Source organism: Strix aluco, chromosome 3 (genome assembly GCF_031877795.1).
Source record: "Strix aluco isolate bStrAlu1 chromosome 3, bStrAlu1.hap1, whole genome shotgun sequence".
NCBI classification, from domain to species: domain Eukaryota; kingdom Metazoa; phylum Chordata; class Aves; order Strigiformes; family Strigidae; genus Strix; species Strix aluco.
The window spans coordinates 115,417,724-115,435,702 of record NC_133933.1 but is presented as its reverse complement, the minus strand read 5'-3'; the positions used below and the strand labels follow the sequence as shown (position 1 = coordinate 115,435,702).

General features: G+C 42.3%; 1 protein-coding gene across 6 annotated transcripts in view; it reads left to right on the top strand.

The window, feature by feature from the left end:
* Window positions 1-1,557: 1,557 nt before the first annotated feature.
* Window positions 1,558-17,979, top strand: part of KIDINS220 (kinase D interacting substrate 220) — an 85,257-nt gene continuing 68,835 nt past the window's right edge. For 3 of the 6 annotated variants that reach the window (XM_074820018.1, XM_074820017.1, XM_074820012.1), the window contains exons 1-3: window positions 1,681-1,817; window positions 9,071-9,218; window positions 15,395-15,493. In XM_074820018.1, the coding sequence (XP_074676119.1) occupies window positions 9,111-9,218; window positions 15,395-15,493 (207 nt within the window). In that variant the 5' untranslated portion in view covers window positions 1,681-1,817; window positions 9,071-9,110. Of the gene's footprint in view, window positions 1,818-4,581; window positions 4,710-7,687; window positions 7,791-9,070; window positions 9,219-15,394; window positions 15,494-17,979 lie in introns of those variants that run through there. The other 3 variants (XM_074820013.1, XM_074820016.1, XM_074820015.1) reach the window with 3 other exon arrangements.

Sequence of the window (17,979 nt, the reverse complement as noted above, 5' to 3'; positions counted from 1 at the left end):
GGAAATGCTGGAATACTGGAATAAGGAGTTGTGTGATGAGGTCATGAAGTGAGAGATTAATATACATTTTAGTATAAACTCTCAAAAAATAATATTTTGAAAATACATTGTCAGAGTTTCTCTTACATACGTAAGATTATATGGATGCTTGAAATATCAGGCCTGCACATCCTTGAGTAGTGGCCTTTATGCATACATGCAGGTGGCACAGAGTGAGCACTTTTCAGCCCAGCAGTAACTGCAGGGATTTATTCATCCTCTGTTGTGTAAATGAGAAGAATGTGCTTTATATCCTTAATTTCTCCCAGCTGTTCAGCTCAAGCGGTGTTTTAGTGCAAGATCTAAGTGGATTTAGCTTTTGATTTTCATAGCTTGCTCTTTTACCTTGTATTAACAACTTCTGTGCATGTGAGAAAGTTATTTTATCTGGGTGTGAAGAATTCATTAAGGTAATAGGAGAAATGCTCAAAGAAGTGAGCGAAAGCACTTGCAGCACACTTTCTGGGTATAAGTATTTGGGACATACAGGAAGCACTCTTAGATGTTTCTTTAAGAAGCTAACAGTGATGGCTCTTTAGAGACATGGAAGATCTCAGTGTTGTAAAGATTTTAAATGAGTGCTTTGACCCTTGGGAATCAGTAACCTTAGAAATAAGCGTGAGTGCGGGGGCTGTACTCCTTTCCCTTGCTGTTTTGTTGCCATCCTGGGTTTATGCTAGGTTGCGTGATCTCTTAGGGAGATGTTATTTCTGTAGTCATTAATCTCTCATCCAGTTGTTCAGATGAATTAACTAAAGATGCATCTGCTACCATGGATTTGGACTGTGCTGAAGACGCAAGCGACCCTTTACCGTCACTGGATGCATTTTATAATCACAGAAAGTACAGACTGAAGAATTGTAAAGCATGCTGGAAATGGCATCTGAAGGCCACAGCCCCACACACCTCGGCATGGGCCATGAGGTGAATTTTCAAAGTAGCCGCGAAGCGGCTCAGGCACCCTGGGGGAGGTCTGAGAGAGGCTGCTGTACATCGAGGTTTGCGGTGTGGTAAGGAAGGTGAGATTATTATTTTTTTTCCATGTTTACTAACAGCAGTCCTCACCTGCAGTACGAAAACCACGCTTTCGTCGGCTTATTTACCAGACGGCAATTGTTAACAGGAACTTTTTTTTTTCCCCCCTCCTCTTTCAGAGAGCAGCCGGGGGTGGGCGCGCAGGCGGTCACTGGCCTCCAGTCCTCTCCCCGGCGTTGCCCTCCACCCCCCCCCCCCCCCCCAGGGGCCGCCCAGCCGGAGGGGCGCTGGGCCGCGCTCCGCCTGAGCCCCGGCACGTCAGCGCCGCCTCCCGCCCGTGCGGCGGCGGCGGCGCGCCGTGACTCACTGCCCTCGGTGCTCCGGGCAGGGTTTCTTTGGTCCCCGTTATTAGCGGCTTATACACGGCTCCTGGCGCGCCAGCCCTGTGGGCGGCTCCACGCGAGGCTCCTGCCGCCTGTGCAGCGCCCGTCCCCGGGCTCGTCCCCAGGCTCTCCCCCGGGCGCAGCGCCTGTCCCCGGGCTGTGTCGCTGTGTCCCCTCCCCGGGCTCTTCCCCGGGCGCGGTGCCGAGGGCGGCCCCGCCGCTGCCGCCCTCCCTCATGGCGGCGGGCGGCGCCGCCCCCCAGTCAGGTGACGGGCCCGGTGCGGGGAGGAGGGCAGAGGGAGGTAAGATGGCCGCCGCTGCCGGGGGGAAGTGAGGAGCGCTCGGGGCCGCTGCCGCCTTGTCAGTCTCGGGCTGGGCCAGGGGAGCCGCCCGCAGGGGCCGAGTCCCTCCGGCTGTGGGGTGAGTGGTGAGAGGAAGGCGGGGAGCGGGGCCGGCGCGGGCCAGGCGCGGAAGGACGGGGGAAGGGCACGGGGGAGGGGGCGCTCCCGGCTGACAAACAAAGGGCGCCGCGGGGCCCCTCCTCGCCGCCGCGCCCGCCGCCCCCTCGCAGCGGCGCGGCCGCAGGGGACTCGCCGGGGGCGGGGAAGGGGACGCTCGCGGTGTGCCCGTGGGCTTGGCCCCCACCCGCCTCGGACCGGGTGGGGGCACCGGCCCGCTGCGCCCTGGCCAGCCCCTGGGACTCCGGCAGCGCTGTGCGCGACCGGCGGGCAGGGCCCTCTTGTGTGGGTGACGGGGACATCTTACCGGGGATAAAAGGGCCCGTGGGGTGCAGCAGCACGGCCAGGTATCGCTGCCGGTTCCGCCCCCGGGAGTGAGGGAGTCTCTTGTACCGTTTTTTTTCTCCTTTTGTTCATTGGGGAAGATAGATACGAGCTCGACAGGAAAGTTTGGCATCTAATTTCCAAGGTAACGAATCACAGAATGGTTGAGGTTGGGAGGGACCTCCGCGGGTCATCTGGCTCAGGCGGGGACACCAAGAGTGGGCTGCCCAGGACCGTGTCCAGATGGGTTTTGTTTACCTCCGAGGATCGAGACTCCACAACCCAACCTCCCTGGGCAGCCTGTGCCAGATCTGGGTCACCCTCAAAGTAACGGAGCGTTTCCTGCTGCTCAGACGGCACCTCCCGTGTTTCAGTTTGTGCCCGTTTTCTCTGGTCCTGGCACTACTGAAGAAGTTGAGTTTGAATAGCAAAACCCCTGAAGGACAGGGCTTTGCTACTTCTTACGTTATGCTTAAAAATTCGTTTGGGAAAGTGCTTTCCCGTCTGTAATTTTTGATGAAAGATTGATGCTGTAGTAATATAACATCTTTTTTGCTGGAAAAGTGTTTGAACCATGGGAGTAATTATTTTACATCCTCCCCTTGTCAAATAGTAAAGAAATGGAAAGATTAAAAGGGGTTTTTTATCAGATCAGAATACATAAGAAACCCCACGTATTTGTCTATTGAATAGACGTATGTTCTTTGTTCTGCAGTGGTGGTTATTTAAAGTAACTCGGTTATCAAGAAATTCAAATCTGCTTGAAATCCTGTGTGACCACAGCTTCTGAAATGTGGCCGTATCAATTTAAAAATCTTTTAAACAAAAAAATCTTCATCACAACCGACTTTTTCCTTAAGTAAAAGAACTCCAATTGTTAGATTTTGTCAAGGTCTATTGTGGCTGTGACTAGCAAACCTTATGATGCAGAGAAATCTTACGATAAAGAGAAATGCGTTGCCTTTGTGAGACAGTATAAGATAATATTGTAGACTTTCTTGCTGAACTTGTATGTGCTTTGTACAGGCTTTGACAGAATTGATTTATGTTGGTTAATATTTTTTTAAAAAAACACTTAATGTTGACACCTGTTTCTGTTTACTTTCTTGTATTTGCAGTATTTGAAACCTGAAATAGTATTTTGTAGGACTGAGTATTTTGTACAGGAGTTGACTTGTTCCTTGGAGTTCAGATGTGCTTAGCACTACTTTATTGTCCATTGACCATACTTCAGGTAGACTAGTTTGTCTGATAAGGTTTAAATCCCATTACCAGATACTTCACAAAACCTTTCTTTTAACTGATCTTTTTAACCAGGATAGAACATACCTGATAGTTGCTATCAGATAACAATGGTGACTTTTTGTTTAAATGTATGTTGCAGCTTCCCAGTATTTTGGATGTAATCTCTAGTCTTGATTGTTTTATTTAAAAAAAATAAAAATCTTCTCAATATTTGGAAATGACTATTGCCTTGTGTGCCTAATATGGAAAAGAATGACTTGTGTATCTCCTGTTTTCTGTATTTCTTACAGTGTACTGTAATAATGGTTACAAACATAGGGATCTCCTTTTGTGCAAACTTCTTTTAGTTCTGTTTGTTACAGGTTTCAAAATAAGAATGTATGTCTAGCTTTAGTTATCTTCTTGTGTCTCTCAATATTTTCTAGTTACACTATTTGTTCTTTGATCTAAAGTAACAAAAAATAAGGTAATTATTAAAATGTTTCTCATGTGGATAACAGGAGTATGACTAAGAAGTAGAATAAATGTTCCCACATAAATAGGGAAAAGCTGAAAATCAGCATAAAGTCTTTAGTCATACTGGAACTTCAGGCGCTGGAAAAGAGGTGTGGGTGTAGACTTCTTATGAAAACTTAGATTTGTTATTTCCTTCTGCCTCTGAATACCAGAAATTAATATTTTAGAGACTTATTTCAACTGTTTTGAAAACTTGTTCTTTAAACAGAACCCTGCTTGACTCAGTCCTTGTAGAAAGAATAGTTAAAAATATTTACTGCTTCACGTGATGCCTGACTTGTGATCTCTTAATGTTTATGAAGTGTGTCCATTTAGCAAGTAATTACAGTGAGGTGTCATAAAGGATGGCTAATGCTTGTATTAGCAAGATTCTGTGCAGCATGAGTAAAAGTGATGTTCCAACTTGTTTTTCATTTCTCCTGCCATCATAAAGTATAAAAATATGTGAGAATATGAAACAGATTTATATTTGTCTTTTGTAATAAATTTTATATATACAATTCCTCTGTCTTCCACGTTTCTTTAAATTCTAATTTGGAAGGAGGGCATTTCCAGTTCTTAAGGGCACAATACTGCATGTTTCTGTATCTGACTTATACGTGCTCAGATTTCAGCAGCACTGTAATTATTTCCTTTTACAGTTAACTGAAAGATCTGCCACCGTATTGCATGTTGGGAAGGTAGCTTTTGTGTCTGGAAATAGAAGGAAACGTGTTAAAAAGAAGGCGACAATTTTTTTTCATCATATGATGAAAAGTATGAATTTTATGTAAGTCACTATGATTTTACCTATTGGAAACAAAACAAGAAAATAAATTCTCAATAACACTAGTATTTGATTTTGATATTTATTCATGAACGATCACAGCTCACACAATAAAAAAAATGGGGAGAACTATGAAAAAGATGATGATGTTTGGAAAATTTAGTGTGTAATATTTTTTAATGTAGTTAGAAACTGTACAAGATTCTGAGAGTACATTAAATATCTGCAGATTTGAGTTATCAGGTTCTCTACAGACAGCATTGGTGCAGCTGAAACTAAATTTTTGTAAATCAGCAAATTTTTGCTGTCTTTCCAAAACAGCGATAAAATCTGCTTCAGCTAGGATGTGAGAGCCTTACAAAAACAGGTCAATCCTTGTGCAAACATTTACCTTCACCTAAGCATTTGTGCTCTTAATATATCTTTTCATAGTTCTTGGTGTGTTGTTAGTCTTATAAAATACCAGGATTTGCTGCCCAAGGGCATTGTGAGATTTCTAAGCTTTGAAGTTTGGATTGTGAATGGAGAGATGGTTGGTGGCCTGGGAATTGACTTGCTTTGGTGGGAGAAAAAAATAACAGCATTAATACTTATTGGAAAGGATATCAACCTCCAGATGGGTTCCTGGTTTTGTTATAGGTTGTGAAAAGAGTTCTGCTGTGTCAGAACACAAAGTAAATACTGTTAATTGAGCAATTAAGGACTGTATATGTATTGGATGCTCTTGAATGGTACTGGTTTTCACTAGATGTGTGAAATTCGGCAGGGATTAAGTTACTGTCTTTTATTTTGGTAAAGGATGAACTATTGAGTTTTTTTTTATTCTAGGGTTGTTTGTTTTGAAAAGTATATGAGCATATATTTCAGGAGTTTTTTCCATTCAAGGAGCCAAAATAGTTACTTATCTAGCTAGAGACTATACCTCAGAGTCTTGGTTTATGACAATTTAAAAGAAATCTTAAGCACTGGAAGAAATCACACCTTAGTGTCCAGTACCCACACGGGCTTTGAGTACAGTGCTTAATTTTCAAAACCTTGTAACAGATCTTATTTAATAAAAAAATGCCTGTGGCTGTGCTCAGTTTATACTGAGTTGCTGTCATGAGTGAAAATATCATAAATGAACTTCAGCCTAACTTCAGGCATATTTATTGTTTGGGGGGGGGGGTGTGTGTGGTGTGTAAAACTTAAAAAAATCTTAACACCAACTTTTTTCCATTTTGTTGGTAAGGTGTTGGGGTTTTGGGGTTTTTTTGTGCTTTATTTTGCTGTGTTTATTTAAGGATGAGAAGAATACGAACTTGTAGATTAACCTGGTGAATTCCAGTTGCATTTTAAATGGAAATCTCTGCTACTGACTCCTTAAACAGTGCTTTCCTAAAGCCTTCCACTGATCTCAGCCTTTTGGATGCTTTAAGAAGCTTGCCTGAAAAGTGGCAAGTGAAAGCATGAGAATATAAAATTCATACTTAGAGTATTTGATTTTGTTGGTTTTGTTTTTATAAAATAGACCATTATTCATTCTAAGAAGATATTATGTGACAGTGAGGTCTGGGTGGCAAAGAATATTAATATACTTGGAGATGTTTCACCCCTGCAAAGCTTTTATCATTTTAAAAAAGTAGTATTAACATGTGGTTTGTAAATGCAGCTCTAGATGTGTTATTTTGTATCAGGTATTTTGCTGTTAGTCGGAAGTTTAGGTTGCCTCTAAAGATTCAGCTCTACATTAAGGCAGAAGCTGCACTGTCTCAATAACTGGGAGTTCAAGTAATGATTTCTGAAGCAGGATACTTATCTGCAGTGCAGCAGGGCTGCCTTTGCCTTTTTGAAACATGACAGTAGGGAACATCAAGGGAAGAACCTTACTTTGAGGAGGAAGCAGTACTGAATACTTTTTTTCCTTTTCATGCTAGCTAAGAATTAATTGGTGAAATTTTGATAGCAACTGCAGAGTATAATTCACTTGGTGAGACCTTGTAGTCGTGTTTTGCTGATGATTTTTAATATAGTTTTCAGTTTGGTATTTGGTATGGAAAATAGCATGGGGCTTTAAGGTACAGCTACAGGAGAGAAGCTGGGACACTGCACAGGGAAATCTGAAAATGTCAGTGGTAGCAGTGGAGCTAGCAGAGAGTCACATTTCCTGAACTTGTGTTAAAATACATAAAAAATGACAGGAGGAATTCAGGTGCCTGCATGTGAATATCTAAAGTAATTTTAGGTGCCCGAGAATATCCCAGACATCTGCTTAGGGCTGTAAGGTACTGGCGCAGGCTGTAAGGGAGGCGGACCGTTCTGGACTGGGAGCTGGGTGCCAGGCAAGATGCTGACTTTTCTGGTATTTTTGTGTCTGAAATGGCAGTAGGACCCTGTGTGTGGGCACTGAGTCACTACAATCACTGTTTCTTTTCAGTCTTTCATTTTTGGTGTGGTTTAGGTTTTTTAAGTTTGCAACCTTTCCATTAGCTCTTCCTCCTACTGAAAAAAATATAGACAATTACATGACACCGCTGTTGTACTGCTCACTGCCCTTTGCATGATGGTACTGTCACTGTACAGTAAACGTGACAGACCTTTTGTTTTCTTAGTTTATTTATAATGTTCTTGTGGGAGAGACTGGCAATTTGTGCAGTGCCTAGTAAAATTGTTGCTGGGCTTTGTATGTCAAATCTAGATTTTTTTTAAACTGATTTTAGGTTTGGGTTTTAAATAATGTCTGAATGATGTTATCTGATTTGTATATTTTTCCATGGTATGTGGAAATTTGGAATATGGAGAGTTCTTTGGAATTTGTCCCTTAAACTGCAACCCAACCTGGATTTTAAGCCCAAGTTTAACAGCGGGAGTCACAGTCCTTTGTTTTCCTCTCTTCACCCTCTCATGTTCTTCTGCTTGCATATTAACACGTACGTGGTTTATGGTTTTTTTTGTCACTAGGCATTTGTGTGTGCCTAAAGTTCTTATGCATGTACCCAGAGTTGCTGTCATCTTAACCGAACTGAGCGTGTTGGCTTCTTTGACGACATTTTTATGAAGAAGGCATTTGTATGTGTGGGTCATCTGATGGCTGTGGTGCTGCAGGTGAGCTCAGGTTGTGTCTTGACATATCCTGACAGCAGCGTGTTTGTCTATATATGCTTACTTGCTAAAGGAGAAAGGATGGTGCGTAGTGTTACAGTCTATGTAAGCAATTTAAAGCAGAGCTCGATTGTTTGGTTTAAATCTCTAAATCTAAACTAACTTCTCCGTGTTAAGTGTAGTGAAGTTCCTGCTGGCTTCCTCTTGTGTCTTTTTAGCTAATGTTCCACTTCAGTTGGGAGTGCAGAAAAATTCACTGGCTGCTTTTATGTGAGAATAAAAGTTAGAACATTTGCCTGGGAAAGCCGCTGGTCTTTGGCTTCTGCTTGGTAGAGAATAGCCTAACCAGTAGGGTTTAGCTAACACTAAACTGGAGTTTTTCCTCTGCTGTTACACAGTGGTCGTGCAAGAAAAAGCCAGAGAGAGAGCAATCATGTCATCCACTGGTGAGAAGGGTGGTAGGGCATGGGTGGAGTCTTGTGTTTAGCCCCACGATTTGTTCTGCATCCAGTGAAACTTGATTTAGGTGCAATGAATAATTTGGTTTCTGGAGCTGTATGCGTATAAATTTGGTGCAGTAATACTACTGGTTCTCTGAACTTATTAACCCGCAATTTTTTAGGAACTCATAAATGGTTCTTAATGGTCTGCCTTAACCAAGAAGAACCTTTCCTGTCTCACATATGAGAGGTTAAAAACATATAATCAGTCAACAGAAGCTATGTTAAGTTTGACTAGCAAGTTAACAACATGCCATCACATGCGGGCATGTCTGGATAAAGTTGGTGATAACTGATTTAATAAATGGTGTTTCTCAAGAGTTCCATATGGCTGCAACTTAGATATTATCACTGTATTTCATAATGCTGAGTAGTCTCAATGTTCTGCTATGTATATAAAGGGTAAGGGTTATATTGTAAATAACTAGGTATATAAAGTACGTAACGTAATATGGGTGTTCCTATAATGTTATATATGCAGAAAAATTTATGCAAATGAAAGACTACTATGCATTCCATTCAAAATACATATTTAGACAGTGCCTAAAAATTGGAATAACTTGTGTAATTCTCTAAGAACTAGAACGATTAAACAACTGACTCTTCATTGAAATGTACTGCATTTCCATGCACATCTCCACAGGCTCTTGTTGGGGAGAATGGCAGGTATTTGTACCCAACCAATAACTTATTGGCATGTACAATTCATGCTTTGTAATATCAGAGTTAACTCTTACAGCCTTTACTTATGCTTTCTTTTTTTTTTCCTTTCCTGAAATACAGATAAGCTTTGTTATAGAAGAATTTTAAATACTGTACAAAGATGGCAAGTCTGATGAGTCAGAGTCTGTTGACCTACGTAGAAGAAGGAAACGTTCCTGCTCTGAAAGCGCTTCTTGAGAAATGCAGGGATGTAGATGAGAGAAATGAGGTAAGATGAGTTTTTGAAAGGTCGGTTTCATATTGCAGCTTGTTAGTTACAGAATGAATAATTAGTGAGATCACACTGGTTATTTCATATGCAAATTTCAGTTTTATTTTCAAGTGATTGTTTACCTCTGCAGAGTGAAAACACAGTATCCTGTCTCTGTCAGCACCTCAGCATCTTTCATTGTATTTTTCTGAGTGTTCTTCCAAGCTGGAAACTGCAGTTCCATCCTTACTTTGTGAATGGAGACTATACCTGTATTTCTGCAGCTGGGAATTGTTTCATAGTTCACAGATCCAGCTGCATGTACATTCTTGCCCTGTCCATTTTGGGGTGAAAACTGGGATGATAACAATTCTTCCCCCACATCCTGGTTCCCAGGCAAGAGAAACTTTGTTATACGATCCAAATAGAAGCATATTTTGCAATTTACTCTGAGTGGATGCTCATCTGGATGAAAAGATAGGTATTCAAAAAGTAAGTCTAGATGTAACCGGGAGGATTAAATGACTTTACCAGGATTACACAGGAAGTCTTGATACACAGAAGGGAGTTTAAATGTGGATTATTTGGAATCCTGCAATAGTGCAATAATTGTTAGCTTCTGCTTTGTCATCTGATTTAGTCTGATTTGAACATATCACCACCAGCAATTTTAAGTGAATGTGCTGTGGTTTCATTATATTGTGCTAAAGATTCCTGAGAGTTCTTGGGAGATTTGGCTCATGCAAATGTCTGTTGCTAGTGACTGTTTTCATAGTTTTGCACGATGCTTAAAATTCACGTTATCTTGATGCACTATTAAGTTTTCTGTGTATTTTACAAATAAGTTTTAGATGATTTGACTAGTTTGTTTCATCTTCTGTGGTAGATTTTCTGGTTTGTAAGCATCTGCACTTTTCTTTCATCTGGAGATTCAGCTTGTATCATCAATTTTTATTTTAGTTCTGATTTCCTAAATAGTGTTGTGGAACTGGAACCTTGTTGACTTATGTAGTATATTAATTCATTGGATTAATAGAAAAAATCAGGATAGAAGGGACCTCTGGGAGGGGTCATTGGATTCAGCCTCCTAATTGAAGGACTAACTTCATTGTTACATCAGGTTGCTCAGGGATGTAACAAGTAAAATTTGTAAGTCCTCTAAAGGATGGAGAACCTGCAGCCTCTCTGGACAATGTTCCAGTGCTTAACCATTCTCTGTTTAAAAACATTTTTCTTACGTTTTATTGGAATATCCTTTGCTGCATCTTGTGACTGTTGCTGCTTGTCTTGTTGTGTGTGTCTGAGAAGAATCTGCCTTTATCTTCTAAGATTCCCCTTCCATCTAGGTAGTGTAAGACTGATAATAATTCCCCTTATTCTTCTGTTTCCCAGATTGAACAAATCCAGCTCTGTTTCTGCTTGCATGTTTTGTGCTCCAGTCTCATAACCATCTGAGTGACCCCATTGCTGGACTCTGCAGTTTGTTGATCTCTCTGTTGTTGGGATTCTCTCTATTGGGAGCCCAAAATGGGGCGTTGTGTTCTGGATTCAACCTCACCAGTGTTGAGTAGAGGGCTAGCTATGCTCTTGTTAATGCAGCCCAGGATTTGATTTGCCTTTGTCGCTGCAGGGGCGCATTGCTGACTTGTGGCCCTCTTGTCCATCGGGGCCGAACGCCCGTTTCTGCAGCATGGCTTCCTGGGAGGCAGTCCCTAGCCACTACTGTTGCATGGCGTCGGTCTGTTCCAGTCTCTGCCTTTGCCTTTGTTGAACTGCAGGGGTTGTCAGCCCATTTCTCCAGCCTGTTGAATTTCCTCTAAACGGCATCCCAGCCCTCTGGTGTGTCAGCTGCTCTTCATAGCTTGGGGCAGTCCGTAAACTTTCTGAGATCTCTTTCTCTTTCATGGTTCTGGGTGTTGATGGAGATGCTACAATGTTAGCCCCAAATCAGACCCTCCCAACTGGGCACCCGTTACTGTGAACAGTTGACCGTTACCCATTGAGTCTGACAGTCCAGGCAGTTTTTTCACTCACCTTGTAGTGTCGAAGACTAGCTTTCCATTTCATATCTCTTTGCTTTTTTTTTTTTTTAAAAGTCAGTCTTGGTAATGTATGTTTTGTTGCATTTTTTTTTTTTTTTTAAACCTGCTTAAGATGGAAAGAATATTTTTGGAAAGAAGTTGAGTGGTGTATATTACTCAAAACCAGAAAGCATCATGCAAATGTGAAAACAATGTACAGAATTTAGCCTTACAGTAGTTATTAGATCTGTTTTCAATTTAAGACAGTTTTCTTTCATTGTTGGCACATTCATTTCATGCTGTGTATGCACGTATGCTGAGGTATTTGAGATGGGAGAATTTTTAAGTTTCAGAGCATACATGTGAACCTCACCACCTGGCATGCTGTGTATCTGAGAAGGGGAATAGTCTGTTCCCTCTGCTGGTAATTCCTCTCAACAACATGGCCGAAATCAGACAGGTAGTCTGTGTTGACTTTATCAATAGTGTCACTGTCTTCACCTTCTTTTCTAAATTTTTCTTCTCTTCTTGATGGGACTAAGTGCACTTCTGGGTTTCAGTAACTGCCTTTTTTGCAGAGGTCATTTCCGATACCTGATTTTTTTCAGTCTTCTGATATATTGCATTGGGGAGGGTAATTTCTGGAGACATGTATGGTTTGCATCAGTTTTGAACTCATGGGGGAGGCTGTTCAATGATAGTTTTGTTAAAGTGTGAGCTTTTGTGGTGGTTTAGTCCCTGCCGGGGTCTGAGACCACGCGGCTGCTGCCCCTCCCCCACAAAGGGAGTGAAATACAAAGCCCCCAGGCTGAGATAAGGGGAGGTTTAATACAACAGTGCAACAGCAACAAAACAAACAACAACAATAACAATAACAGTAATAACAATGAACAGAGCAAAATATCTACCAGTACAGCAGTGAGAACAGAGCGATGGCATAACACACGTGTTAACCGACCATCTCACTTCGGCGCCCAGACGTGATGTCAGCATGGTATCTGAATAACCTGGCTAGAGGTTCCTCCCACTGCTGGGGAAACTTACCCCTATCCTGGCTAAACCAGGACAGCTCTTAACTGGAATTCACTGGCATTGAGTGAAATTCTGATTCTAGTTTTCAATATGCCAAGACATCTTTTCTTTTTGGGTAAAAACAAAATACTAAACCAAGAGTGCCAGTGGAGTAGGCCTAAAAAGATTGCTGGCAAGCCAAGGTTTGTTAGTGCCAGGACCTCGCAGGCTGCAGTGTCTTGTCCAATGGTAGGATCACCCCCATTGTTACCAACCCTTTATATCTCAATGTGATCAGTTCCCAGAAAAACTGGGATGTTCCAGTCAGTTTGTGTATGGATGGTTTTGTTGGATTAACACCAGCAGTTTCAGTTAAGTGGAGTAAGTCTCAGTCTTGCTGCCTTTTCTCTGTGCGTCCTTTACCCCGTATGCATTCTCTCTCATACCAGATACACTGATTACTTAACAGCTAATGATAGATGCTTGCCTTGTGTGATGCACTTTGATCCTAACAGCCTCAGCTTCCTTTGATGTGCTTTTCTTTCTGCTCTTCTGCTCTTGTTACTCAAGTACCTTCTGCATCTTCAATTCTGAATCTTCTGTTCTCTCACAGACTGTGAGAGAATGCTAATCTGTAAGGTAACACCACTGAATGATTTCCCTAAAAAGATGCAGGTGTGCTTCTTTATAATGTGGATATACCAGTACTTAGACTTAGCTGTGATGTACAGATATACAGTACTTGATGTGCTTGTGACAAATAGGAGCATTTAGTTGTTGTGGAGTGTCTAGACTCTTGGGCAACTTTTGAGAATTAATCTGGATGTCACAGGTGTAATAATTATCTTTTGTTTCTGTGTTGGTGAAATGTTAATGATTTGCTAAAACATTGAACCTATATTTGAGAATCTCCTAGCAAAAAGGGAAGGATGTTTTCAGTACCCCTATAAAAAAGTTTTACATCTGTCTAAGAATACCAGAGCCAGTCTACAACTGTATGACACGTCTTACAGGAGGAGATCATTTTCCCATCCACAGCCTCCTCTTGCCCGGAGATAGTTTTGCTCGGTTTGTGTTATCCTTTTGTGTTACCTGCTTGTGGAAGACAATCACAGTGATAACAATAGTAACCGTTCAGAAGGAGGTAAGAACAATGCTCATGGTAAGATAGGGATTTTTGTATGTATTGCTAAAGCACTGCTTGGGAGGCACCTCTGGAGACTGACTAACCCTGTGTCCTGAGGTGCGTTGGTTGGAGCCAGCTGGAATCTGGCACCAGGCAGTCCCAGCCTCTCTTCACGGAGACCCTGTGCAGCTCCCCCCATACCAAAACCAGGACACCGACACACAGTACAGTGAGGTTCCTGTCTGCCCATTTCTCCAGCCTGTCAAGGTCCCTCTGGGTGGCAGCACAAGCATCTGGTGCATCAGCCACTCCACCCAGTTTTGTATCAGCTGTGAAGGTGCTGAGGGTGCCCAGGTCCTTAATGAAGGGGTTAAACAGGACCCTAGTATTGACCCCTATGGTACTGCGCTAGGGACGTGCCTCCAGCTGGATGTTGTGCTGCCCATCACAACCCTCTGAGCCCAGCAGTTCAACCAGTTTCAGTCCACCTCACTGTTCATTTATCAAGTCCGTAGTTCATTAGTTTGTGTGGATGTTGTGGGAATGTCTAAACCCTTGCTAGGTCATGATTTCTCAAATCACTTGGCATGTCTATTCCCAAAATAATTAACTCACATATAAAGAATTCATCTTAAAGAGCAAAAGTTAAGACTATTTTCTCCTCCAAAAAGAGCTGTTCTCTTCTAGAAAGTAGTATTTTCTTTCCTCTTGATTTCTTTGAGCATTCTTTTTATGACCAGACCTAAATACTACTGCTTGTTGATACAAAATATACTTTAGGACCTAAAAGCAAAAGTGTCATTTTGAATGTATACAATATCTAAGTTTGTATTGTTATAACTATACAAGAGCATAATTTCTCCCTGTAAAAAATTGCACTGTTAGATACTATGTTATATCCTGTGACAGGTAATACTGTTGGATAGCCGTAATGTCATGGGGAAGATTCTGTGAACACTACTTAAGGAATAGTTGGTGACCAGAAAGCTTTTTTGAAAGAATCGGTGCATTTCTGTGATTATTTTTTTTAATACATAAAGAGCAAAAAGAACTCATAAAATATCTTTATTAATCTTACTCTGAACTGCTTTACTAATGAAGATTAATGATCTTACTGTATTCTGATGCTGCATAGATTTTTATTCTTTTCAGGGAAATTGTGGGTATATAACTCCTAACATGTAGCTTTTGCATTATTTAGAGACTAGATAATTTTGAGTTTTCTATGTGGTACAGGGACAAGACAGAAGAGAGGTCAGGAAAAATTCTCTTCATTTATTAAGCTTGTTGAAATTAACAAATTTACTGTCAAATTCAGTAAGTTTTACTTTTCATCATGCAGAGCCATTGTATCTCAGAAGTTTGCTGACACAGAAGTAGGCTGATGGAAGGGTGACTGATTGTAACTGACTTTTAAAACTCTTTGAAGGCAAATAAACAAGCTGTTCTATCTTTCAACTTCCTTGAGATAAGGCTGTCTGTTAAGAACCTGTGTTGTACAGGACAGGAGTGATGTCTGTATTTGGTATACTGTCAGATGAAAGTGTGGCCTATAACTTGACTACTTTTTTCCAAGACTTCAGCAAGAAATCTTACTGCTGCTCTGAATCAGTGTGCATGTGTTAATGACTGTTGTGGTTCCTAGGCTAGATGTATTTATTTGTTAACTCAGTCACATTGTTTAGAAATTATTTCAAGATGTAAAGATTTAACAGGCTGTATTAGAGGTGTCTTCAGTGGGCAAATTATTTAGAAAGAAATTTAACAATGTAACTCTTTTTAGCCATTTTTAACGTCTGATTTTTTTTTAATTTGGTTTGGGTTTTCTCTCTTATGGGGTGGGGTTTAATATCATGTTCTCCATTTTTATTGCAAGTTTGCTGATGGTTTGAAAACCAGTCACTGCTGCTCATTGGCAGTTAAAAACTGGAAATGACTTAACGTTACTCTGTAGTTTTTGGCCTTAAATTATTGATATATGTGCATCATTTGCATCACTTTCCAATGCATCACTTTTCTTATAATTTTGATTTCAGAATGGTCAGACTCCGCTCATGTTGGCTGCTGAGCAAGGCAATTTAGAAATTGTCCAGGAGCTTCTCAAGAAGGGAGCTAATTGCAACTTGGAAGATGCAGTAAGTATTAGTGCTTTGTGTGATGGTACCTAACAGTAGAGGAAGAAGAAATTTCAAGAGGCAGGCATGCAAAAGGAATTTAGGTCAGTGTTGAGGGGAGGGGAAATAAAAAGGTGGAAGATTATGACATATGAGAAATTTTATCCAAAACTGCTTGGCTGTGTATTCCTCTTATTCGATTCCTCATAAAAAATAGGGATATTTAACATGTTTTAAATGTCTGAGGGTCTCTGTTGAGTGCTGCTGCTGTTTCTTCTGGGAAATTAGTACTAGGAAGCTATAATAATAATATTGGCAGTAGCTGACATAAAAAGATAGGTGGAACAGGGAAATACAGCATCAGAAATGAGGTCCAAGTGATTTTGCTCATCTCAGTGATGTGTGGTATGTTGGAATATTTTTTTTTTGCTTCATTTTGGTGTTTTTCAATAAATAGTGAGGGAGAGTTTAGGTTAAAGGATTATTTCAGGTGAAAGCCAGAACAGTGACAGAGAAGGGTTTCGATTTATGAATTGTCTTCCTGCCTTTGCAGAAGAGGTTAATTCTAGGTGAAGGATGCCCAGAAAGGGTGAATAGGACAGAGGTGGTGTTAAAAAAGTTTTGAAAGCTCTGTACATTGGCAGCGGGAGAGGAACCTGACTCCATCCTACTCCTGCCAGCTTGATGCCAGTGCCAGCAATAAATGCCCAGAGCCTGTTGAGGGGTCACAGGTCAGCAGGAGAGCACCTGAAGAGCAGCACAAAGGAATTCCAGCCAGTCAGTTGGCTTCATCGGGGGCCCAACTTAAATGCCTCTGTGCAAACACACATAGCATGGGGAATAAACAAGAGGGGTTAGAGACGTGCACACGCCTGCAGGGCTACGATCTTATTGGTGTCACAGAGATGTGGTGGGATGGCTCCTGTGGCTGGAGTGTTGGAATGGAAGGATACAGTCTCTTCAGGATGGACAGGCAAGGGAGACGAGGAGGGGGTGTCACCCTCTATGTCAATGACCAGCTGGGGTGCATGGAGCTCTGCCTGGGGATGGATGAGGAGCCCATCGAAAGCTTATGGGTCAGGATTAAAGGGAGGGCAGGGACAGGCGATGTTATAATGGGGGTCTGCTACAGGCCACCCAACCAGGAAGACTGAGCAGATGAGGCCCTCTATAGACAAGAGAGGAGCAGCCTCATGTTCACAAGCCCTGGTCCTCATGGGGGACTTCAACCACCCCGATATCTGTTGGAGGGACAACACAATAAGGCACAAGTAATCCAGGAGGTTCCTGGAATACGTTGATGATAACTTCCTTCTCCAAGTGATAGAGGAGCCAACGAGGAGAGGTGTTATGCTGGACCTTGTTCTCACAAGCAAGGAGGGGCTGATGGGGATTGTGAAGCTCAAGGGCAGCCTTGGCTGCAGTGACTATGAAATGGTGGAGTTCAGGATCCTTAGGGCAGTGAAGAGGGTGCACAGCAAGCTCGCTACCCTGGACTTCAGGAGAGCAGACTTTGGCCTCTTCAGGGATCTGCGTGGTAGAGTATCATGGGCTAAAGCCCTGGAGGGAAGAGGGGCCCAAGAAACCTGGTTAATATTTAAGGATCACCTCCTCCAAGATCAGGACCGATGCTTCCCGACAAAGAGGAAGTCAGGCAAAAGTGCCAGGAGGCCTGTGTGGATGAACAAGAAGCTCCTGGACAAGCTCAATCACAAAAAGGAAGCCTGCAAGGGTTGGAAGCAAGGACAAGGAGCCTGAGAGGAATACAGGGAAATTGTCTGAGCAGCCAGGGATCAGGTTAGGAAAGCCAAAGCCCTGATAGAATTAAATCTGGCCAGGGATGTCAAAGACAAGAAGAAAAGCTTCTATAGGTACATTGGTGATAAAAGGAAGACTAGGGAAAATGTGGGCCCTCTCTGGAAGAAAATGGGAGACCTGGTTACCCAGGACATGGAGAAGGCTGAGGTACTCAATGACTTTTTTGCCTCAGTCTTCACCAGGAGGGGCTCAAGCCACATGCCCAGGTCGCAGAAGGCAAAGGCAGGACTGGGAGAATGAAGAACTGCCCACTGTAGGAGAAGATCAGGTTCAAGACCATCTAAGGAACCTGAAGGTGCACACGTCCATGGGACCTGATGAGATGCATCCGTGGATCCTACCAGAACTGGCAGATGAAGTTGCTAAGCCACTATCAATTATATTTTAGAAGTTGTGGCAGTCTGCTGAAGTTCCTGCTGATTGGAAGAGGGGAAACATAACCCCCATTTTTAAAAAGGGAAAAAAGGAAGACTCAGGGAACTACAGGCCAGTCAGTCTCACCTCTGTGCCCAATAAGTGACCTTATTGGGGTGTATCCTCCTGGAAACAATGCTAGGGCACATGGAAAATAAGGAGGTGATTGGTGACAGCCAGCATGGCTTCCCTGAGGGCAGCTTGTGCCTGACAAATTTGGTGACCATCTGCAACGGGGTTACAGCGTTGGTGGATAAGGGAGGAGCAACTAACGT